A 25,765-nucleotide genomic window follows, 5' to 3' on the forward strand; every position below is an offset into this window, starting at 1 on the left:
TTTTATTATTATTAGATTATATAACTTAATAACAGACGGAATAAAGTCGTGAATCTGTGTCACGACTTTATTATTTTTAATTTGGAACTGGCATATTATTTCATTTGTTTTTATTTTGATTTCTTCTTTTTCAAACGGGAACGTTTTCCCGCCTTTTGAAAAAGGCGGTGACGTGGAATTTTGTTCGGTTGCGGTAATCTGTTATGAAGAATTGGAGAGTTAAAAATATAACATTATTCAAGAGAATTGCTGAATTGTTTGATTACGACGAGCACCTCCCCACCTGAGAGCAGTAGTATTATCACATATTATAATAATTATATTAATAATATATAAATTATAATATGGTAGATGCGAAGAAGAAGACCATTAGCAGCCTATTTAACCGTAGTTAGCCACTTGTGCAGCTGGCTGCTCTCAATCCTGGTTTGAACAAACACTGCCTGTATCATAGCATCGACATCTCTTTAAAGTTTAAACTTAAGGCAGCTTAGCTCGGATTTATTTACAAAAATATTAACTCAATACCGCAGGGCCAATTGCACGATATAAACATTATTTATTACCTACAAAATGTTACTAAACATACAATTACATACTAATGTAAGTACTTGGGAGTTAAAAAAGCCACATCGAAGCAATTCATCTAAAAAAGCAATACTTATTGCAATTTGACATTCGCTCATATAAAAGTGAGTGCGCAATGCAATCAAATGTTAAAGAGCAATAATTGTTTTCTTAGATGAATTACTCCGATGTGGCCATTTTAACCCCCCTTGTCTTAGTCATTTTAAATGCAGGATTTTATAAATATAAGTAGGTACATAATTAAACGTCCGAAATCTCTAACGAAGTAAACAGGGCCACAAATAATTATAACTAAACTTACAGTCATTTTAGACATCAAGTCCTAAGGTAGATTTGATAAGGATCAACCATAATCAATATTAGCCTTTCACCCATGTAATAATGTACTTATCTACCCATATAACTATAACATAGATAAATATAGGCACCCATAACCGAAACACGCTAAAATTATGTAGGTAAATAAATCATAAGATACATTATAATGTCGTAAGTACTTAACTTTAAAAACATACAATAATTACAATAATTTTGAAGACTCTTTTGTGCAATCTGCCTTTAAAATATTGGCTGAATGCCTTATTGAATAATCCCAAGAGCGGGCGATGATCCGATAACTGCTTTCCGACGTAAATTAATATTTTGCATGAGAAATTAATATAATTAGTACACTCCCTTGCAGGTCTTTTTTGGGGCAATGATTGGCCTGGGAAATAATATTTGTAAACAACCGAATTATTTATAGGTAAAAATCTCAATAACTACATAAACTGTCGCTTATTTTCGCTCGCTAAGCTTATTCTTATGTTAGTTATTATTACTATGAACACAACAACAATTTAATAAACGGATAACAAATGAAAACATCTATTTCAATTAGTTTTTTTTTTTTAAATATGCCACAAAATACGTGAAAACCTAAATATAAGTTTTCAAAAGTTTGTTAAACTAGCGTCATCTAGTAACATTTTGAAATACTATTACCTCACTGCATTACGTTTCGTTTCTCACAAAAATTTGTACGTACAAAATTTAATTTATTATACGATTATTTCATCATACAAAACGGTACTTTGAACCGATAAAAAATCAAACGAAATAAAATAATTATAAAATATAGTTGGAATGAAATAAATAAACACGAATGAGATTAATTTCGTCAACTTAAAACAACTCCAACGGAACGTTAGACTAAAGTAAAAAAAAAACAAAAACCTAATGTCAACGCAAACAAAACTATGTCAAAATTATTTCTAAATTTCATGTAAAAACAACAATAATTCATGCAGTAATTTATGTACATAAATCCATGAGCACCACTTGTTTCTAGAGTCAGTGAATTCTCGTCGCGATGGCCGAAAAGTAAGTGTTTTCTTTGTTGCAAACTGGTGTTGTCAACATGCATAGCACACTTCGCTTATCAAAAATTGTGATTTTATTAATCAATTTCGCAGTTTATTTGTAAACATTATTCTTTTTCATCGTGCGCAGCTCATGAGACTCTGGTTACTTGCGTTTCCTGTCTGGTTACGTAGAACAAAGTTTTAAGGTCAACCAGTATTTAATGAGCTCTGATATTGAATTCTTATGATTTGTTCCGGTTTTAGTCTAATGATATTCGCAAAACGTAGTATTGTTGCGAGTATATACGATAACATGGCTAATATTTACTATTTTTGATGTATAGGAGGAATTAGGACGCTTGTATTTTGTGTATATTATAGGTACTTAACTTCCTTTTGCTTACGTTACAGCACTTGTAGCAATATATAACTCTATTACTTTACTCCTTACAGCGTGAGAAACGTCTAAAACCTTTCAAAACAGAGGTATTGTTCTCAATGACCTGTGAAATAGTGTCATAATACTTCTATTTCCAAAACCCTTCTTGCTGCTTGGTTTTAACTAGTTCAATCATAAATATATGATAATGATATAATAGTTTAGTCATATATGATAATGATACTAATATTTTGGTTGTAATTTTTTCTTTGTCTGCTTTCAGGATGTTATTCCTGTAAGTTATTTTATATACCTAATTATTTATTATACTACTTAAAATAGAGCTTGATAAGATTGACATAGAATAGTTTTTTACAGGTTATTTATGGAATGTAATTTCTGCTCAACCGAAGTAATTCATTTCATACGCTTCTAAAGTCCCATAGTTGTCATGGGCAGAAACAATACAATGCTTAATCAATTGATTAACCTGATTGAATTTAAAAGATGTAGAAAAAGCTATTGACCGGCTGTTAGACGTACATAAGATCCTACAATACATAATTATCAAAGATTAATAATTGTAGTAACAGTAACATTCATACAATCAAGATCAATAGACGCTGAAGATAACAATTAGCACAAATATTTTGAAAACCAATGTTAATCAGAGATAACCTTGGAAACATAAAAAGTTACAATATTTTTATTTTTACATACATTTTAACAATTTTATTTTCTTTTTTTTACTTAAAATATTTGACTTTATTTAAATATAATTTATGACCCATAAATTTAAATATAGTCACATGAACTTATTTACAAGTAGGTATAATTTCAATACATTGTACATATTACTTTAAATATTATACATCAGAATGTTAAAAATAAAGTTAATAATAATTACTGTTGAGTACTGATAAAAACCAAGGCAAAATATATATTGAAGATAAAATATAACTGGATGCAATATTATCAGTCAACTACATTTAGCTAAGTTATATTTAAAGTCGTAACGCCGACAGTCCCTTTATAATCCAAACTGTTTTACTATTGTGTCTGGAAACCTCGGCTTTACGAGGTTGATGAACCATAATATAAGGTTCACACTTAGACTAGGTTCTAAAGAAAATCTTTTGCTACTTATCATTCCGGGCATATTCTAGAAGTAGATCTTCATCATGTGGGTTGTGAAGTGGATGACCTCGTCAACCATGGGGTCAGGGTTATTATTGAGCCGTCAAAGGCCCCTGACTACCATAGCATTACGCCTGTATCCCTGATATAGGCAGATGTGTATTTCTATACACCGACTCCTTGCCAGCTATGTTTAAGTCCCATGTAATAGTGGGTGAGCCTTTTGCCATACTGGGCATCCTGGAAACCATGTAATATCAATACTGTAAACTGTTATCTAAAGGCCTCTTACATGTCTTGTATAACAAGTATATGGACTTACATCAGTAAGTAGCAATCGGGACCAATGGTGTACCCCTTCATGTGATGCCTCAAAAGGACACTTACATAAGATAAAACCTAAAATATATAAATAATAATCATAGTAACTACTACAATAAGCAACTACTGTTGCTACTTAGCAATAAGGCCGCCTATTATATACTTTTCTATTTATCTTTTGTATTTTCCTGTTTGTGCGATAAAGTATTTGTTATGGTATGTTGTTAACACCTCAATGATAGCAGCCCACTAATGCCTCCACCTGTCCTACACGCCACTTAAAACCAAGTCACAATAACTGCTTATGGTCAGTCGACCAGTCGCATGTTAGGGCCCAAAATGGAAAAAAAAAACATCAGTAAGTAGTAACCGGGGCCAATGGCTTGATGTGTCTAGAAGTACCCTAGAAATAGTCATCGCATGAGTCATGACAATTGCAGCTAATAACCTGCTGATTGTTGAAGTTGGTCATTGACCTTACAACTCATATGACAGTAGGTTAACAGTAAGTTCCTCTGTCACTAATGTAATCACTATTTTATTTCACGGGCGTTTCCCGTTCGTCCGATTGGTCGGCCAGCCAATCGGCCCACCGGGATTCATTTTTCCCTTTCAACTAACGGATGTAAGATTAGTATGGCGAATGCGAAGGCGAAAAAATCTCACTAGATGGATCAATCGGTCGACCAATCGGACGAACGGGAAACACCCTGTTTTTATGCTCTTTGTAGTATAATAAAAACAGGAAAGTATAGACTAGAAATGATCCAATGTTATCTATACAAACAAAGCACGCCCAGAAGACATAACAATACTATCTCACACACTCATTACCTATTTATCATAATCTTTTAGATTAACTATCTCAAAATTGTAGTAAACATTTTTTTTTATTTTGATAATGTATAGAGATATGCGGTAAGTTATAATAAAGATTAACCGTGCACTGTTATATCATAATTCGTATCTGTAGATAAATAAAAAACTACTGGCTTATCACGCAACTGTCTTACTTGCCGCAGAACTTTTTCAGTCTGGGATCACCCTTGAATTATAAATTGTTATAATTAGTTGAAAAACCCATAGTCCTCCAATGGTATCGTTATGGTCGCCAAGTCCATTAAAATATGTTCATTGACCTACCTACAAATACATAAAGTCACGCCTGTAATCCCTAATAGGTTAGGCAGAGCCCCAAGTAATAATTTTACCCACCGATTTTTGGTAAAATGAACTTTGAACATACCTCTGCATTACGTAAATGAAAACTCTCTCTCTCTTTATTTAAGAGCTGCGCTCTTGTCGGTGGAGTAATCGCCATTCTTCTCTTCTTCCCGCCAAATGCTTCACCTCTTGATACGACACGACCTGCACCTTCTCTTTTATTTGTTTTATAAATGTTCTCCTAGGTCTACCCCTTCTTCTCTTCCCTTCAATTTTTCCTTCTATGATGTTTGTCATAAATAAATCGTCGTTTCAGGTGGCCAATCATATTTCCGTCGAAATGAAAACAAATGTTTTAAATGGCTTGTGAAACTTCCCACCAAAATATGACAACAAAAAAATATAGATAAATTATTATCGCATAACAAAACAAATAAACCAGAAATTATAGGTTTATATGATTAGCAGCTCAGCATACAACTCTGACGACCCCAGGGTCAATAAAACGCACGTACAGTCAGTACGTAAGTTTAACACATTGAGCGCCACGTGTATCACCAGTGATACATCATGGTAGTTTTGCCACAGGCCAATGTATCTTTGGTGATACACGGTGAGTGGGCAACTTCAGAGGCCAATGTATTAAGCGTGATACATTAGAGCGAACAATTTGTATGGGTTTTAGAAAGCCTTGGCCCTCACAAATCGTTCCATGTTACTGGGGTGTAAATATCAGTCATACTTAGAAAATTATGTAACAAAAATGAAACAACTTTTTTTTGTACTTTTTATTATAATTATAAAGACAGAGATCAACTTCTATTACTTTAATTGTACGTTAACATCGTTTATTTCAAGAAACAATTAAATTTAACTGCTTTATTTATTTATTTTTCTTATAAAAAAAATAATTCAAAAACATGCACAATCATTCCACTAACTAGTAAAGTGTATCATAAAGGATACATTTGGCCCAGGAGTTTGTTTTGCAGGTGTGACGTATTCCAGGGCCAGTGTATCTTTTATGATACACATACAAAAAAAGGGGGTAGGGTACATGGGGGAAGGGGGGGGGTCAAGTCCCCATAATAATTAACTACCAAGGGAAGTTAAATACGCAAGAAAAAAAAAAAGAGTGGTTCACGATATTTTCTCAAAACACCCCTTGGCGCTGAACGTGTTAATTGTTGGTGTGGTCCGAGATTGTTTTTGAACAATGGTGTGTGATGTTACAGGTCAGCGGAGGCGAGCGCCAGTGTGCCGACCACGCCAAGTGAGGGCGGCTCCGGCAACTGGTGGGATTCCTGGCTGACTTCTGCCAAGACCAAGGTACGTTTACATACAGCCAAATAGTGTTGCCGCTCGATAGCGCCCTATCGATAGTTCGATCGAGAACTCGATACTATCGATAGAGTCGATATTATCGATTGCTATTTTTAGTGATACTATTGATAAGTAACGATACTATCGTTAGGCCTATCGGTTGGGTAGATGATTTTGGCTGTTTACTATCGATAGTAAAACTATCGATTTTTCGGCAACACTACAGCCAAACATGCAAACCCTTGACTGCTATAGGATTAAATCAGAATCATAAATTGATTGTTTTCTGTGTAAGATCCAGACAGGATCAATGGTTTTAATTATAACATGTTTTTTCACTAACACAGTTGGCTCGACCATTATAGACAGCGATACAGCTCACCACCTATCACGTTGGTCTAACAGAAAGCTCGGTGGGGTGTGATCAAATTGGGATATGGTCGTGAACTTATGTTTCTTCAGACAACATAATCCATAGCAGTAACAAAAACAAATAACTTTATTATTTTAAACTTAACGTGCCGTCCGAAGCATAAAATCATCAATATTTTCGTACAGTCAGCAATTTCGGGTTTTGACTTTTAGTAAAATGTAACTAATTTAATTAGTTGGAAACTACCTTGTTATCCCATATACATATACGTATTATGTTAGTGACCTAAAACCGTATAAATACAGAGCTCATAATTAGGACAATTCTTAAGAGGTAACTGAAAGGGAATTTTTATATTGTAATATTGAGTGAAATAAGAATAAGCAATATAAACACAGCATTTTTTTCTTATTATTTATTTTCTATTTAAACAGGTGCAAAAAAAGGTAATTACGTATCCCACTTTACAAGTCTCTTTATTTTTATTTTAAGTACTTCTAGAATTTCAGAAATTGGTATTGTAACTACTTGTATTTTTTTTAATTTAAATGTTTAGACTGACAACTCTTCTTCTTATCGTGTGGGTTGTGAGGTAGAATACCAACCTTATCAACCCTGGTGTCAGGGTTATTTTATTACTCAGCCGCCAAACGCCCCTAACATGACTAGTGTAACGACTGCATACTTACATCAGTAAGTAGTAACCGAGCCAAACGACATAACGTGCCTTCCGAAGCACGGATCATCTTACTTTCGGACAATCAGGTGATCGCCTGTAATGTCCTAACCAAACTAGAGATCACACAACTAGGGATTTTTGTGACATGCCCCCACCGGGGTTCGAACCGACTGACAACTCGTACATTGTCAGAATAAATCATCATCGTCAATTTAAGAGCCACGCTCTTGTCGGTGTAGCATTTTCCATTCCAGTCAATCAAAGGCCAATTCCTTGACTTCCCTAAGACACGACGTTAACCTTTTCTTTAATCTGGTCCATGTAAGCTCTTCTTGGTCTTCCCCTTCCTCTCTTTCCTTCTAGCTTTCCTTCAGAATAAATACTCAAGATATAATTACAGTCTGCTTCTCCTATCCTGTGTGCGTTGTGAGGAGGTTACTCCTCGCCCCCTTTAGACGTAGACAGGTACAAAGGCGAATGAAGTTATTTATATGAATGTAGGCTCAAGTTATTGCCCATACTCAAACTCTTTCCTCACTAATCTTGTAGTAAACTTTTTTACATAAATGTGTTTGGAAGGATTTTTTCGGGGTACTGGGCATAATACCCCGCTGGCCACAAGTTGGTAGTGTGACTAGAGATCGACAATTCAACGGTGCTATGTTGGATGTTGTATATATGCGTCACGCTGTGTAAACTTCGATAGCGCGTTTCAGGACTGCATTATTGAATGGTGGCGCCATCTGTTGCATGCGGGTGGAACTAGTTGGTAAACTAGTTAGGTCCGCCACAATAAGTAAATTTTGAATATCAGTGGGATCATATTACCAACATGATAATGTTTGCAGTCGGCGGAGGTGTACTCCATGGTGCGCAAGGACCTGGACGAGATCGGCAGCGCGATGAAGAGCGAGGCGACCCATGTCTTTAGCACCACCTCCAACGTCATCGGGAAGACGTTCAAGGTATTAGGAATATCTGCCGATTACAGCGCACAGGGCGGTTAAAACGGCCATATCGAAGCAATTCTAAAAAAGCAATGGCTTCGATTCCTGCAGACACATCCTAATTTTATTTTAATACCTGTCATGTTCTTATCCGCCGAAAAGGAAAGGGACGGATGATTGACAACTGTTAATTTTAAAATGAAAGAATAACCCGGGCGAATAAAATAGGCATCTCGCTCATATGCAACCCGTTTGACGTGTGCCGTCAACTTAATTATGTCGGGTTATTGGCCAATATAAAACTTTGGAAGGGTTTTTTAAATTTCTGTCTAAAATTAACATATGTTCCGTACATTTTATGCCTGTCGATTACCCGTCCCTTTTTCAGCGGATACGAAAATGACAGGTATAACTTAAAATAAAATTAGATGCTGTGTATACACTATACAGTATTTTTTCTATACTTACTTGTGCTTATTTACTTAATTTCTTACAGCTGGACGTGCCAGAATCGCCAGCAAATGTGATGAAGAAGAGTTTGAGCACTTTCATAGGTAATATCTGATATGATAATGTACTACCTGCCTGCGGGCTTAGCACCGTAAGCACGCGACCCTTTCTCTCCGCAACAGAGATCATCTGTCTCTTTCTGTGCAGTACTGTGAGAGAGTGACGGGTGACGTATGTCGAGGCGAGAAAGAGTCGCGCGCTTACGGCGCTAAGCCCGCTATTGTCCTTATTTCTGTATCTTATAAAACTCATCATCACTATTAAACATGAATACGTAATAAATCTCCACCAACCCGCATTGGAGCAGCGTGGTGGAGTATGCTCCATACCCCCTCCGGTTGATTGAGGGGACGCCTGTGCTCAGCAGTGGGACGTATATAGGCTGTTTTTGTATGTTATGTACGTAATAAATATTAATATTAATGGCGAAAAAATAGGTACTTACAAAAGGTGGACCTATCTCTAAAAGAGAGAGATCTCTACCAGCCAACCCCGCAGGGTGTGGGAAGGCACAAAGTGTATAAATAAAAAATAAAGTATATACATATTATCTATGCTAATAACGGCCTCCGTGGTCCAGTGGTTGAGCGTTGGGCTCACGATCAGGCGGTCGATTCGAATCCCGGTGGGGACATATCACAAAAATCACTTTGTGATCCCTAGTTTGGTTAAGACATTACAGGCCGATCACCTGATTGTCCAAAAAATAAGATGATCCGTGCTTCGGAAGGCATGTTAAGCCGTTGGTCCCAGTTGCTACTTACTAATTTATGTACGTAGTCGTTACATGAGCCATGTCATGGGCCTTGGCGGCTCAATAATAAACCTGGCACCAGGGTTGATGAGGTTGGTAATCACAATCCACACGATATAAGAAGTATTGATTGAAAGTGTCATGGTGTATCGCAGGTCAAGTGAGCACAGTGCTGAGTCCAGAGCCTGATGATGAGGATGATACCGAGGTCATCCTGTCCTCCGGAGACACCACCATGCTGTCTACTTACAAGGTTAGTTAAGATTTCCTTTTTAACCCCCGACACAAAAACGACGGGGTGTTATAAGTTTGACGTGTCTGTGTCTGTGTGTAAATGTGTATGTGTCTGTCTGTGTCATCGTAGCTCCCAAACGGATGATCCGATTTTAATGCGGTTTTTTTTTGTTTGAAAGGTATATCAGTCGAGAGTGTTCTTAGCTATGTTTGGTGGAAATCGGTTCAGATCTTCAAGGTCATCAGGTCGTTTGTTAGGTGTGATAGGAATGTTACACGCTCAGTTTGCTTGCAAGCATATGTGGGATCTGACATTTGAAACACTGGTGTCGTCTGGAACCATTGAGCTGGTCTGCTGTTAGCGTAATTTTTTTAGTCGGGGGTTTATTTTATTTTTTAATTTAATTTTGAAAAGGTAATTAATCCGCGGGCATGAGAAATGAAAACTATCACACACCTAATCTGCTTCTATAGGGTAGTTTCCAACTAGTGAAGTCAGAGGGACTTTCCAGGCTATGTTCCTCAAATCAATAGAGATGACGCTGTACAGTCCTTCCGTTAATCTTCTAATTTCATGGATAACAGACATAATATGCATCTTTTATCTTTGTTTTTGGGTATCAATGATGACCCTTGTTATTACACCCCATATATTACCACCCTTTATTGAGGAGCTCGGTGGCGCAGCGGTTAACGCGCTCGGTCTGCGATTGTTGAAGTAAAGTTTCGCAAAGGCCGGTCATAGGATGGGTGACCACAAAAAAAAAGTTTTCATTTCGAGCTCCTCCGTGCTTCGGAAGGCACGTTAAGCCGTTGGCCCCGGCTACATTAGCAGTCGTTAATAACTATCAATCCGCACTGGGCCCGCGTGATGGTTTAAGGCCCGATCTCCCTATCCATCCATAGGGAAGGCCCGTGCCCCAGCAGTGGGGACGTTAATGGGCTGATGATGATGATGATGATGATGATATTACCACCCTAACATAGAGTGGAAACCCCACCCGACCCCATTAGTGACTACGCGTGTGAGTTTATGTATGTATGTGTATGTAGCCTGGTGAGTTTCTCATCGTTTCCCTACAGAAAGAGCTGGAGGCTCTCCAACGCGTAGACGCGACGTTCATCGTGCCAGCGGACAGCCCCGAGCTGTCTGCGTGGAAAGCCAGCCTGGAGGCGGCGGAAGGCGTCATCTCCGCCGCGGCGGCCGCGCGCAGGCTCGACACCAGCGCCCTGTTGCGCGCTCAGTACCACAAGCTGGTGCCCGACGCCGTCACACACGACCAGTTCTGGGAGAGGTGAGCCATACACCCTGGACACTTCATACAAAACAGCCTCGTTTTACACAGACAACGGCTTAGCGTGCTTCCCGAATCATCTTACTTTTCGGACAATCAGGTGATTCAAGACTTCAATGTCCTTACCAAACAAATGACAGTCGCACAAAGTGATTTTGACGATGTCCCCATTGGGTGTTCGGGTTACTAGCCCAAACACCTCCACTAACCCGCAGTGGAGCAGCGTGGTGGAGTATGCTCCATACCCCCTCCGGTTGATTGAGGGTAGGCCTGTCCCCAGCATTGGGACGTATATAGGCTGTTTATGTATTTATGCAATTTGACATTTGCGCATATAAAAGTAAGTGCGCAATGCAAAATAAATATTGCTTTCTTAGATGAATTGCTTCTATGTGGCTATTTTTTTTAACTAACTGCGCCTCTTCATCAGGTACCTCTTCCGCGTGGCACTACTCCAAGACCGCCTCGCGGCGGCGTCTCGCAAGCAGCCGCAAGCGCAGCCGAGCACCGACCCCGTGCTGGCTCACTTGCCGATGCAGACGGATACAGTCGCGACCGTCGCACACGCAGCCGAGCCTGTCGAACAGTAAGCTTGACTGAATATGCACTTCTCATTAAAAAAAATCAAAACACCTCACTTTTCTTCTTCTAATCCTTTTAAATCAAGTTGGAATACATTGTTTTAAGTTTACGCGGTTATTATCATAATCAAAGCACATAATAACGGGTTCTTACCGCGTTTAAATGGGGATATGAGACTCCCGATATTTCGACACTGTTGCAAGTGCCATGATCACGGGATGACTGATGAGATTGGAGTGGAGTAGGTGGATCCATAATTTGGTGATGTTGCAAGTGCAACAGTGTCGAAATATCGGGAGTCTCATATCCCCATTTAAACGCGGTAAGAACCCGTTATTATGTGTTTCAAGTTGGAATGTACTGCTCGAATAGATTTGCACTCCTCGAGATCTTTTGCAGCCCCTGTAGCTTACTCCCATGACATGCCGAGAGTTTTTATTTCCCGGTCAACCGTGCGTCACCAGGTCTCCTTGGGCCGCCCCCAAATAAGTTTAAAGTCAGACCGTAGTCCATAATATAACCTAATCAAATTAGACAATTCGTCGCTGACATCGCAAACTGACGTATCTAAAATTTTTGGCGGATCTGATTTGCACCTTATGCTATTGTCAATAAGACACAAATTATTTTAGCAGGAAATTGCAGATACGTCTGTTTGCGACGTCAGCGACGAATTTTTACTAAACATCAAAAGGATTTTTAAATGATTTCGATTTTATAATATGGAAATAATGTCCTGTGACGTCATCAATAAAAACGGTCAAACGTCCCACTCTTTGTTAATTAATTCATAAATAAGTGGAAAAATATAATGAGATTGGGTTTTGATCATCTAAGAATGGCTTTCATTCCTAGATTAGCATTTTAATTTAGCGGTTTAAACCGTATTACGAATAATTCATATGTCAAATTGTCAATTCATGACAATTTTTTTTATAAGGTTTTTATTGTTCCAAATTTTAAATTTAATTAATCTTGTGTTTTTAAATTTTAAATTTGGAACTTTGACGCGTGACTCGTGTTTTGTTGAATAAAAAAAAAATCGAAAGTGTTTCGGTTTTTTTGATGAGAAGTATATAATGTCTAGGAGTAAATTGTAGTGGAGATCAGTGAAGTAAATTGATGGGTTCCCTTGCTAGCTTGGTGAAATGTGGTTAATTACGATGGATGTATCTCTGCCTACCCCGGATTCCGGATATAGTCGTGAGCTAATGTTATGTTGTGTGATCAGTGTGCGTCTGTGTGTAGCTGGGTCGTTCTTTTTTATCGACAGTTAAAAAAGACATTGTAAACCTTTGCAGGGGCATCCAAGAAATATTGTGACAAATTGGCCCTTTTCATATGAAACAGCATTTCGATTTACCACTCACTAATCGAGTAACCGATTAGCAATTTCCTAGTATTTTGAGTATAATAAGTTAACTATATTTTTGGACAATGGAAATATTAAATACAATTCTAACTTATCAGAATGAAGGACAGATCATTGTGGATTAAAAAGAAGAACGACCCAGCTGTGTAGTGTTAGGAAAGAATTGATCGGTCTAATCTCGACTGACACAACACTATTGTAATGAACGTCACAACACTGACTTCCGTACTTTGACAGATCTAACTCGTACTGCACATTGAAGCTATTGTAAAATGTTATCTAATGTTGAAATATGATCACAGTGTACTGAACTGCAGCAAGTAGATTTGCCGCAAATGGCATTAGCTACTTGGCCGGACAAATGGGGAGCGCCAATGGCTCTGTCCCGGTACCGCCGCCTCTTTTGAACCCAGCAGGGTCTGCATGACAACCGCGTATGCATTCGTATCGTGTATTGGTCCAAGCGCTCGATGTAATTCGCGACGCGCGCGGTGCAGTTGTCATGTAGACCCAGCAAATCGCATACATTTTTATCACTGTCACTGTTGTTTTTCGCAATCGTTTGCAACTTAGCTAAGCCCTTATTCGTCCTTCTGTCCCTATATAGAACTCCACTCTTCTCCACTGATCTCCACCGATCTCCACTTTAATCGACGTCCGTATCTCTGTGTAGCTTTTATTCTTGTGCTTGTAAAATTTATTTCTTTAATTGAAAATTTCTTTAATAATTCGGTTGTTATTATTTCAACTCCTTTCCTATTCTGACTTTAAGTATTATTATAATTTATTGAGAAGATGCATTGAGCCTTCTCAATGGGAGGGTTTGGCAGCACAGCGCCCAAAATGGCGCAGGCTGGTGATGAGACGAGTACACGAGTTCTAGCAACAGCGCACGGCAGACCTCGACGCTAAACGTGATGAGTTGAAGGCCCGTCCCCCTGCCGCTATTCATTATAATTACCAAAACTTGAGCTCGGTGGCGCAGCGGTTAACGCGCTCGGTCTGCGATTTTTTTTTTTTTTTTTTTTTTTTTTTTTTTTTATTCAAAGTAATAATAAACATTTTACAATCAAAAAAAACGGTGTCTCATAAACCTATAGACAGATTTTTCTGTACACCGCAACTCATCGTCTGTTTTTACATTTTGTAGGTAGATACAATAAAGATATACTAGATGGATACACACGGTAGTGAAGAAGTAGGTAGTTCGCTCGTTACCGCTTGCTAAACAAGTTGAACCTCACACGACATAACTATAAATAAATACTCACTGACGAGTTTGTTATTGAGTGACTGACAGTAGGTACCTGCCTTGGATTTCAACTACAGAGTGTTCATTAAAAGAGGTAAATTAAAGTAATTTCTAGTAATTGTATTGTTAGTTTGGATTATTTATTGTTATATCGGTTATTAATTTATTTGGACTATGTTAGCAGATTATTAGTGGGCAGTTGAATTATATTAATATGTTAGATGTTTTAGGAAATGTGTTTTAATTTTATGTTTAATATTTGTAGTATTTATTTCATCCTTTAAGCTTTTAGGTAGATCGTTCATTAGTTTAGGAATAATGTATTTATTTTGACGTTCACCATACGTATTGTATGTATTGTATTGTTGAAGTTAAGCAACTTTCACAAAGGCCGGTTATAGGATGGGTGACCACAAAAAAACAGTTTTCATCTCGAGCTCCTCCGTGCTTCGGAACGCACGTTAAGCCGTTGGTCCCGGCTGCATTAGCAGTCGTTAATAACCATCAATCCGCACTGGGCCCGCGTGATGATTTAAGGCCCGATCTCTATCCATCCATAGGGAAGGCCCGTGGCCCCCAGCAGTGGGGACGTTAATGGGTTGATGATGACCAAAACTGTGTGCTGACGTGCCCTCATTGTGCGCGGGAGTTCACTGTAAAGATAGGCTACATAAGCCATCTTCGAGCGCATCAGCGTCGTGCCGACTAGGTGTCGAAGTGGTCGCCATGGCCGAAATCGGTCGGAGATCATCATCATCATCATTACTATAGACCGACAAAAATGTTTGGCGTGTGGGTCACAGTGCGTTTCTCTAGAAACTTCCTGCCTCGAAACTTCTTTCAAATATTCTTCATCTCAGACGACGCCCTGAGCCGAGGTTCGCGCCTAACTGGGCACCCTCAGGCCTGTTTTAAATTTTGTACCCGGTGAGAGCCCTCAGCGCTCCCCATTTGTCCGGCCAAGTAGTTAATGCCATCTGAGGCAAATCTACAATAAGTCACGTCAAACTGTGGAATGAATTGACGTCTGCAGTATTTCCGGACTGATACAAATGGTTGTATCAAGTCATTTTTTTTTTAAAGGTACCTAAAGGTTTAAAAAAAACTATGAGATATTTATCGTGAAATGATAAAGTACCATTTCCGACTTTTTCATTTTATTGTTACAACTGTCAAGTAACTTATTCTTTCCACAGGTATCTTCTCTCTCTTTCTTTTTATTTAAGAGCTGCGCTCTTGTCGGTGGAGTAATCGCCATTACTCCATAGATAGTGCGTGTAGAACGGTGGTTGCCCCAATCGCCTTCCGTTCCGCAGTACACCGACTAATTTCTCAATCAGTGATGTTCTAGCTAGAGCCCTACCAGAATCCATTTCCTCGGCCTCCAACCAGTACTGGTACCGCTGCTGCCCGGCATCAGGGGTGCGCTTTTGAAGCCTATAAAATGCTACTTAGGTTCTATGACGATCTTGTGACGTAGGTATGTTCTAAAGAAGAAGAAAAAAGATTTATTCCAATGATGGACACTACAACCATAAAACAATTCTTCAACATTACACAAACACTTAACATTAATGAACGTAGGAGGTCCAAAACAAAGGAAAAAAAGTGAAGAGTGGTTTTTTTTTAAAAAAAAAAGGAAGAGAAATGAAGCGGTATGTATTAGTAGTATCACAATTGTTCATTGTGTTCGTTGCAGGAGTCCCAAAAAGGTGTTATCGGGTATAGAAAACGAGACGCCTTACGACATGGATAACGTTGCCTGGGAAGATGGTAAGATTTGTTTTTTTTTTTTGTTTTTTTTTTTATATAGTTTGGGAGGCCTGTGCAGCAGTGGGACGGATATCATTGCCGTATACATAACATACATAAACAGCCTGTATACGTCCCACTGCTGGGCACAGGCGTCCCCTCAATCAACCGGAGGGGATATGGAGCATATACCACCACGCTGCTCCACTGCGGGTTGGTGGAAGTGTTTTTACGGCTAATAGCCGGGACCAACGGCTTAACGTGCCCTCCGAAGCACGGAATCATCTTACTTTTTCGGACAATCAGGTGATTCAAGCCTGAAAAGTCCTTACCAAACAAAGGACAGTCTCACAAAGTGATTTCGACAATGTCCCCATCGGGAATCGAACCCGGACCTCCAAATCGTGAGCCTAACGCTTAACCACTAGACCACGGAGGCTGTTGTTAAAGCGACAATATACCAATATATTATACCAAAATACTTTAGCTGGAACCTTATCTAACCCCGCATCACTCCCGCCAGAAGACTTCGCCAACGACCTGGAGCTGACAGAAGAACAGCAGATACTACTTCTAGAGGAATACGAGAAAGAAATTGCCACCAAAAAACTGTCCAAGCAAACGTCGTCCAGAGACATAACAAATAACAACACAGAAGACAAAGAGACGAATACCAAAACTGCCAAGCCTGGTGTCAAGGGCACCAGCAAACCCAGTAATACCAAGCCTAATACCACGAAAGGCAATACCACGAAGCCCACTGCCAGCCCCACCAAGACAAATAATACAGGTAAGAAAGATATAATGACCCCATCGCGCCCTGGTGAATTCATCAGCGAACCTGGTGAATTCAACAGTGCAGTCAGTCTGCGCAGGCCAGCTTGTGGCGCTGTTGGTGAGTGACGACACCACAGAGCTGAGATCCCCCGAGAGTCGGTCAGGCCCTCCGTCTCCGGCTTGCCTTCACTGGGGGGCCGGAGTGGACCCCAGTGGGGGCCGCAGGACTCTCACCTTTGGCTTGCCCTCATTGGCCGGCCAGAGTGGGGCGTTAGAGCTATACGCTCGCAGGGTGGAAGTGAAAGATGAGTCACGATTGAATGATGTTGTGTGGTGGTGAGTGATGAGTATTGTATAAGCTACCACTTATATACATTTGTACGTGTTTTGTATTTTCCTTACCTTGCGTTTTACGCGCGGCTCGTGACGTAGACATGTACTTCTATAAATATGACTTAGTGCAATAAACACCTTTCACGGGAACGGACACTTTTACTCTAACTTTCCTAACTCGTGAAAACTCAACATTTAATTACTATACTCAACTTGACCTTTGACTTAACCACTATATACATCGTGTAGAGGCATTGGCCCTTACAAGTATGGTCGCGAGTTGGTGGCTTAACGTGCCTTCCGAAGCTTGCGAACTTCGCCAATGAACAATTGAACAGGTCTATTTCCTTGGCAACCTCATTTAATATATTTAGAGCGGTGGTAACGGGATCTTGCCTCATTATGTTAGTGCGACTCTTGGATATATAAAAAAATGATTCCGCGGACCATGCCTCAACCGTAGATTTGGGACCTGCAGCCCGATAGCTTGTAGGATCGCAGCAGCGGCGTAGCGTGGGTGTCGGCCGCCCGGGGCGGAAGACAATTTTGCCGCCCTTTTATTTAGATATTTCAATTCAATGTATACTATACATTACATATATTAATTCGCGTTTTTTTTTTTAAATATGCAAATTTAAATGTATATTTTTCAATCTTTCTGAGAGATTTTCTTAATATTTTTTTCCGTAAGAACCTTGTACAGATTATTAGTAAACTACAAATAAAAAATCAGCCAAATCGGTCAAGCCGTTTTTATGTTATGTCGTGACAACGGAAAACGGGTTTCATTTTTATATATATATACGTATATTATAGATTGTGAATTTTTGCCGCCCCCTAAAAAGTGCCGCCCAGGGCGGGCCGCCCCCACTACGCTACGCCGCTGGATCGCAGGGTTATGTTGTGTTTCAGGTAATAAAAGTAGAGATAAGCAGAACAATAAGGCGTTAAAAAAGTCGCCAAAGAAGACAAAAACCGACGTTTGTGGCAACAACCTCGTTGAAGACTACTTCGGTGATGGTCAGGTATGAGACATTTTTTCTATAAAAGTTTTTTTTTTTTTTTTCATTATATCCTTAACCTAAATACATGGTTTGAATGATGCCGTTAAACCACAGAGGTTTGTCTCGGCACCCATAAGTTCTATCTATAACGCCTATCTACAGTCTTCTTCTATTGTATGGGTTGTGAGGTGGATTACCAACCTCATCAACTCAGGTCGGGGTTATTAGTGAGCCGCCAAGGGCCCCTGACATGACCCGTGTAACGACTACGTATTTACATCAGAGTAGTAACCGGGACCAACGGCTTAACGTGCCTTCCGAAGCACAGATCATCTTAATTTTGGACAATCCTGTAATTTCCTAACCAAACTAAGGACCACAAAGTAATTTTTGAGATATGTCCCCACCGGGAATCGAACCCAGGACCTCCGGATCGTAAGCCCAACGCTCAACCACCGGTCCACGGAGGTCGAACTCAGTAGGTAAAATAGATACACTTACTTACTGATGTAAGTAAGTAGTCGATAAAAGAGCCATTACAGGGGCCTTTGGCGGCTGAATAGTAACCCTGATACCAGGGTTGATGAGGTTGGTACTCCGCCTCACAACCCACACGAAAAAAAAAGACCTACTGAGTAAAGATATTTTTGAATTTGAATTTTGGAATTTTAATTTCCAGGTAATTTCCAGGTAACAGCCTCTGTGGTCTAGTGGTTAGAGCGTTAGGCTCACGACCTGGAGGTCCGGGTTCGATTCCCGATGGGGACATTGTCGAAATCACTTTGTGAGACTGTCCTTTGTTTGGTAAGGACTTTTCAGGCTTGAATCACCTGATTGTCCGAAAAAGTAAGATGATGCCTTGGTTCGGAGGGCACGTTAAGCCATTGGTCCCGGCTATTAGCCGTAAAAACACCTCCACCAACCCGCAGTGGAGCAGCGTGGTGGAGTATACTCCATACCCCCTCCGGTTGACTGAGGGGAGGCCTGTGCCCAGCAGTGGGACGTATATAGGCTATTATGATTATGATATGAATTTCCAGGTAAAGGACGACGCTAGCGCCAACTCAGACGAGAGCTGGGAGAAAGAGTTCGAGATTGAGGACGTGGACAAAGCCTGATTCCGCCCGTATCACATAAGGTACAAGGTGCTGATTCCAGTAAACACCGTCTAATTTCATTTTAAGTTATATCTGTCATTTTCTTATCCGCCGAAAAGGAAAGGGACGGGTAATCGACAAGCATAAAATTTATGGAACACACGAAAAAATTCAACAGATCAAATCAAATCAAATATACTTTATTGCACACAACATACAAAACAAATTAACACAGATGATGATAGATACAGATGTGAGTCATGGGGTGCATGACTCTTCGGCGGTCAGAAAAGGGCAAACAAGGTCAGGTTTTAGGCAGAAACTCCGTGTTTCGGAGGGTAGGTTAAGCTCACACAGCAGCAGCTACTATTTATTTAAATAAGTAATCGTTACCTGGGCGATGTCAGGGGCCTGTAGCGGCTCAATAGTAACCCTGACTCCAGGGTTGATGAGGTTAGTCATTGAAGTTACAACCCACACGAAAGAAGAAAGTAGAAACTCAAAATTGTGGGCAATAAAATAAAATGACAGGTATAACTTTTTTTTTGGTGTTTTTCCCGGAACTATGCCCATACAGCCAACTCTCATGTATTTATTTTTCTTGGTGATGATTAATGATGAATGATGAAACTTAAGCCCCCACCCTCGGAGCAGACTCCTACTGCGAAACCCAAACGAATTAACTCAAAAGTCCGCATAAACTTTCGAGTTATGAAGCGGCTTGTTGGCACGAAGCGAAAATAGATAGGTACACTTTGTTTATTGAATATTCCGATATAATAACACTATCGCGAATGTTTTCTGAGTAACTTAATGCGATCACTAACCACAAAACACCACTTCGTAATGATTATTTAGATTATTCAATGAAGAAAGCAACCGTCCCGTTTCTGTTCCCGCCAAAAAGTCCCTTTTTTGATCCGCTGTTTATATGTCATTGTCAATAGACAACTTACGGAAATGTTTTTTTTTTTCAGCCGTTCTGAGCTGATTCGTTCGTCAAAAGCTATAGTACGTGCACTGTGTATTACTTATAGTTTTAAGTATAGGTAGACATAAAATTGGAGTTAAAGTATGATCTATGGTTTTTATGCCTAGCGCAGACTAAGTGAATGTTCGGTCGCGAACATAACTTTTATATAGAACACCATCGGGGTTAAAATGGCCACATCGAAGCAATTCATCTAAGAAAGCAATATTGCAATTTGACATTTGCGCACATAAAAGTAACTGCGCAATGCAAACAAATGTCAAATAGCAATATTGCTTTCTTAGATGAATTGCTTCAATGTGGCCATTTTAACACCCCAAGCTGTTACTAATATAGTAACAATATTAGTATACGGTCAGTGCCAATTTAAAATCTACTATGTGCAATCAGGTCAATTTTACAAAAATAAAAAATAAAACTTCCGCCTGAATTTTTTTTGTATGACTGTGTTAAAACATATCAAATGATAATTAACGTCCCCACTGCTGGGGCACGGGCCTTCCTTATGGATGGGAGATCGGGCCTTAAACCACCACGCGGGTCCAGTGCGGATTGGTGGTTATTAACGACTGCTACTGCAGCCGGGACCAACGGCTTAACGTACCGCAAGCAAGGAGCTTTTTTGTGGTCACCCATCCTATGACCGGCCTTTGCGAAAGTTGCTTAACTTCAACAATCGCAGACCGAGCGCGTTTACCGCTGCGCCACCGAGCTCCTCAAGGGCGACACATAAGAGCTTTTAAATTGACAATGACCATATATTATATCGTCCCTACCCAAAAAAAAGATAAAAACAGAACACTGGTACTAAAAACGATCATCAAAAACAAATAATTATTTATTGTAGCTTTTCAACCGTGTTTTCGAAGCTGCGTGTATGTCGCGAAGCGAACCCTATTCCGTCGTAATAGATAATATTTTGAATTAACATAATCGTAAGAATGTATAATGCATTTAAGTGTTTTTGTTTGTATATCTAAACTACTAACGAATGTATTTGTGCGTTAATGTGCATTTGATATGCTTCTTAAACATGTGTTTCAAATTAAGTATAAATAGATAGATAGATAAAATACTTTATTGAGAGCACAATGGACACAATATACAGAAATAAGGACAACAGATACAGAAAGGCACAACAGGTGGTCTTATTGCTCATACAGCAATTTCTTCCAGGCAACCTTTTTATTATGTATTTCAAGTATTTATTCCCACCAGATAAAACCGTGATAGCCCGGAGAACGCACGATTTACATCGTGGTATTACGGGTTCGAATCCTGCCTCGGGCTTTAAACGACTGAATTCCACTTTAAGTTCAATTTCTGTCTTCCTTATTTAAGAGCTGCGCTCTTGTCGGTGGAGTAATCATTCCTCTCTTCTTCCCGCCAAATCCTTCACCTCCTGATACGACACGACCTGCACTTCTCTTTTATTTGTTTCATAAATGTTCTACCCCTTCCTCTCTTCCCTTCAATTTTTCCTTCTATAATGTTTGTCATAAATGAATCGTGTCGTATCAGGTGGCCAATCATATTTCCTCTCCGGTTTTCTACAGTCTTCAATATGGTTCTCCTTTCTTCAACTCTTTCCAGCACTTTTTTCATTTGACACCATTTCAGTTCATTTCGTTTTTAAGTTCGATTTATGCCCGGTTAGTTACAATAGGTTCGCCCCTTACTATACCTACCATCCACTGCCAACCTGTTCTGGGACACAGCGCGATGCTATCCACCGTTAAGAATGAAAGTGCCTCACAGACCCTGCTTATGTCATAATTAGGTAAATGATGATGATTAAGTAGAGATAATGTTCAGAATTTACTATGTTATGTAATTTAGTAAAACCCTGTACATAACGATTAACATTTCAATCGTCGGCGAATATCCACTTAGTCTGCGCTTGGCCTTGTCAAGATGTCACGAATACAGTTTGAGGACCCAAAAAAATTATTAAAAAGATGAATTTGTATAAAATGTGCAGTATTTACTATGTGGCCAATACTTTCGGAATAGTAAGATATTTTATGCCGCATCCGTTAAACTACAAGGTATAATTTTCTTCTTGTAATCCTATTATCCCTCGCTGAGATGTAGGTCTCGGTAGACAGATTTTCACTCTCTTTATTGAATGATGTGCGCCATCTGTTGCGTGTGGGCGGAACTAGCAGGTCTAGGCCGCCCCCAAAATGCTATAATTCATTGTTCGCGCGCTCACTGTAGCATTCTCCATGCTACTCTGTTTAGAGAAAAATAGAGCAGTGGTTTCCCTCTTGCCTTCCGCCCCGCGGTACTCTGTCTGACGCGAGTGGGATGGCGCCCAGAGTAGTCTATTTCAAAGCCGTACTAGGACTCCTGTCCTCCGCCTCTGAATAATACTGTCAGTCACTGCTGCCCTGTCAGGTTCCAGGCTACAGTCACTGTGACTCGCCTCTACCGTCCTGCATTGCCGTACCGATGGCTCCCATCTCCACCTCTGCAACCGTTGAGGTTGTCACCCGTATCCCTGGGCAAGGGTATACTTACGGGTAAGGTATTATGTTACTAATTTAAAATGTTAACATTGACTTACAGTGTTTTAAACATGGAAATTAGCATTCGCTTAAACTTAAAAATGCTTTCCTATACGTTTGTATACTTTCCGTTGACTGACGTTGACTGACGCGTGACAGAGTTTATTCCACCACGCTGTTCTCCATTACGGGTTGGTGGAGAAACTGTAGTGACTTTTATAAAAAAGTGTAATATGGAATTATACCTTGTGGTCTAATTAGTTACCTGCATTATCCTTTGTTTCAAATGACAATACAGGGTGTTAGTGACATCGTAACGAATACTGATAGGGATGATTCAGAGCATGATTCTGAGTTGACATCAAGTGGAATTTACCGTCGCAAAGTTCATGATTTTTTGTGTTTCTTTAATTATTTTGTATTCTATAGTGTCGTGATGGAAAATTCCACTTGATATTAACTCAGAATAATGGTCTGAATCATGCCTTAAAGTTTTCGTTACCATGTCACTAACACCCTAACTATTTAGAATTAAATGTAAAATCTGCGAATGTCGTGACTGAAAACTTGTGTAATATGAATGTAACGTTAAACAATAAGAATTCCGGTATTTTATATATAAATAAGAAATATAAATAAAACATATAATATGGATTCAATGAATTCCGTGCAATAAAACCAGGGTGGTCATAATATAAAAGATTAAGTAAAAAAATAAACATTTTCTTGCAAATGAGTTTGATGCTACGAATAAATAATAAGTCAGGAAGAGTAACAACGCTCAGAATTTAACGCCACTAAAATGTACACTGAGTGGGCGGGGCTTAAAAAGACTACTCGCACCTACTTCAATATGCCTCGCGCCGTCACTGACGTACGTCATTGCTCGATTTATGCTATATTTCTATGGAAACAACAGTGAAATATTATGTAAAATGTCGTCATGTGTAGTTAGTTGGTGTAGGAAATGAAAAAAGCGGAGCAAAAAGTTAACTGGAATAACTTATCATCGGTAAATATAACATTTCTGTTCTCGTAAACACAGAGTAGTTTGGTCCGCATTATTCAAGAAGTTCCTAGCTTAAATCAGATAAATTATAATTTGTAATATTATGCAGTCCATACTATCCAGTCAATACTAACAATTTCCAGCAAAATATAAGTTTTTCTGTTATTTAGTCTTATCGAAATTTCCTTTTTTTATTTTCCCCAAAAATTAAAACCGACTGCAAAAATGGATAAAAGCAGTTCGTTACGAAAGAAGACAGGATGATCGGCTTCCATCCTATTCCAGTAAATAATAAGTCACATTGTAATTATATTTATATATCATCCAAGTAAAAAATTGAAGTATTGAATAGTTGTTTTTACTAAATACCAATTCATTCAAAACACAAAACATGCAATATAATAATACTACTTGAATACATAATTCAGCGCATCCGAAACACAAAACACTGAAAATTATTAAATCCACCGTTAGTTTCGTCCATTTTTTACTTATACTCACCCATGCATTGCATAACAACATCCTTGATTTGAGAACCCCGGAAACACACGCACCAACCTCTATTACGATGCCTGTTGATAACCAATCACAGCGCTTGTCGCAATGAAGCGCGTCACGGAATCGCTACTGATTGGTTTTATGGATTTACGACCTTTTAGAATGTCGTGGGGCCAATATTTCGCCGGCGTTTGTTCATAATTACTCTTCCTGACTTATTATTTATTCGTAGGTTTGATGTGACCATCGCTTGTTTGTCACTTATACTATTAAACCCGCGCGTATATACATTACTTACGCTTCAGCCATTCTTATCGCAGTCGACGCGATATGTATCGCACGTTTTTACAATAGACATACGAAGTCTATCTACATAGATAAAACATATTTTTAGATTTTATTGAGTATGGATTGGTGAACATCTTATAAAGTGAACATATTATAATATAACTTATAACTGTGAACAAGGTCCAATGATTAATCGACATTCTCATACATATGTATGATCAAGATTAGTTCATCCAAAATGTGTTAATTTGACGTATTGACACTAGAGTTCGCGTCACGAAAAGAAGTCCCACATTTTTTCAGTTTGTTTTCTGATCACTTCGACACTGGCAGAATGGTCGTACTCCTAAGCGACACATTGCCATAATTTAAAAAAAAGTCCCACAGCCACGGCGCTAGTGTCGCGGTAATTGCATAGAATTATTATTATTAATTATTATTTTTTTATTATTACCTGTCAAATACGGACTTTCTTCTTTCGTGGCGCATACAGATGACGTATACGGATTTATTTCCTTTTAAAAATAAAAAGGAATGTTTTTTTTTATTTTATTTATACCACCGCGTGACATATCCATACTCATTAAATGATTAAAAGTTTTATTTTTTAATAGTGACTGAATGACACCCTCAAGTAATTCGGCGAATTAATAATCTAATTCCTATAGCGATTCACTCAATACAAATATGAGTTGACAGTAGGTTTCGTTATGTTTGTGTAAATTATAGTTAATGATAATAGGTATCAAAATAATTAGTGAATAAATAGCAGCGCCATCTATGTTACTCTTGTAGTACTAATATCATATGTCAAAATAATATATAAAAAAAAATAAAGTCAGTTCGTTCCAAGCAACCGAGTTTTTTACTTGAACAGGTTATGTGCCGCGCGTTTCCAAAAATAAGTGCTTAATTAATAGCTGTGATAATATCGAAAGATGTCCTCGAGCATTATAGCTAGTATTCCCAAACTAAAAGGAAGAGAAAACTATGAAGAATGGGCGTTTGCAGTCGAAAACTTCCTAATACTAGAAGGAATGGAGGTATGCATCAAGGAAAAAGATTTAACAAATGATGCAAAAGCGAGAGCGAAAATCATTCTTACTATCGAACCAGGGATCTACGTACATATTAAGGAAGAAACAACTGCGAAGAGTTTATGGGATAAGCTGAAAAGAATGTACGATGACACCGGTTTCACCCGACGAATTGGTTTGCTAAGAAGTTTAATATCCATTCGACGTGAAAATTGC

The 25,765-nt window shown here is 38.9% G+C and overlaps 1 protein-coding gene across 3 annotated transcripts; it reads left to right on the forward strand.

The window, feature by feature from the left end:
- The first annotated feature begins 1,795 nt into the window (after positions 1–1,795).
- On the forward strand, positions 1,796–20,678 carry LOC126376601 (BSD domain-containing protein 1-A-like). 3 transcript variants are annotated; one of them, XM_050024095.1, is made up of 12 exons: positions 1,796–1,950; positions 6,168–6,261; positions 8,156–8,272; positions 8,751–8,808; positions 9,674–9,771; positions 10,836–11,047; positions 11,478–11,633; positions 15,953–16,026; positions 16,529–16,795; positions 18,028–18,140; positions 19,160–19,264; positions 20,194–20,678. In XM_050024095.1, exons 1-11 carry the CDS (start codon positions 1,940–1,942, stop codon positions 19,235–19,237), a joined length of 1,278 nt encoding a protein of 425 aa, XP_049880052.1. In that variant the 5' UTR covers positions 1,796–1,939; the 3' UTR covers positions 19,238–19,264; positions 20,194–20,678. The 3 variants fall into 3 exon arrangements, with proteins under 3 accessions (XP_049880052.1, XP_049880051.1, XP_049880053.1); XM_050024094.1 differs by having other exon boundaries at positions 19,160–19,257; XM_050024096.1 differs by having other exon boundaries at positions 16,532–16,795; positions 19,160–19,257.
- Positions 20,679–25,765: the final 5,087 nt, after the last annotated feature.

The sequence above is a fragment of the Pectinophora gossypiella genome, chromosome 21 (assembly GCF_024362695.1).
Source record: "Pectinophora gossypiella chromosome 21, ilPecGoss1.1, whole genome shotgun sequence".
Lineage (NCBI taxonomy): Eukaryota > Metazoa > Arthropoda > Insecta > Lepidoptera > Gelechiidae > Pectinophora > Pectinophora gossypiella.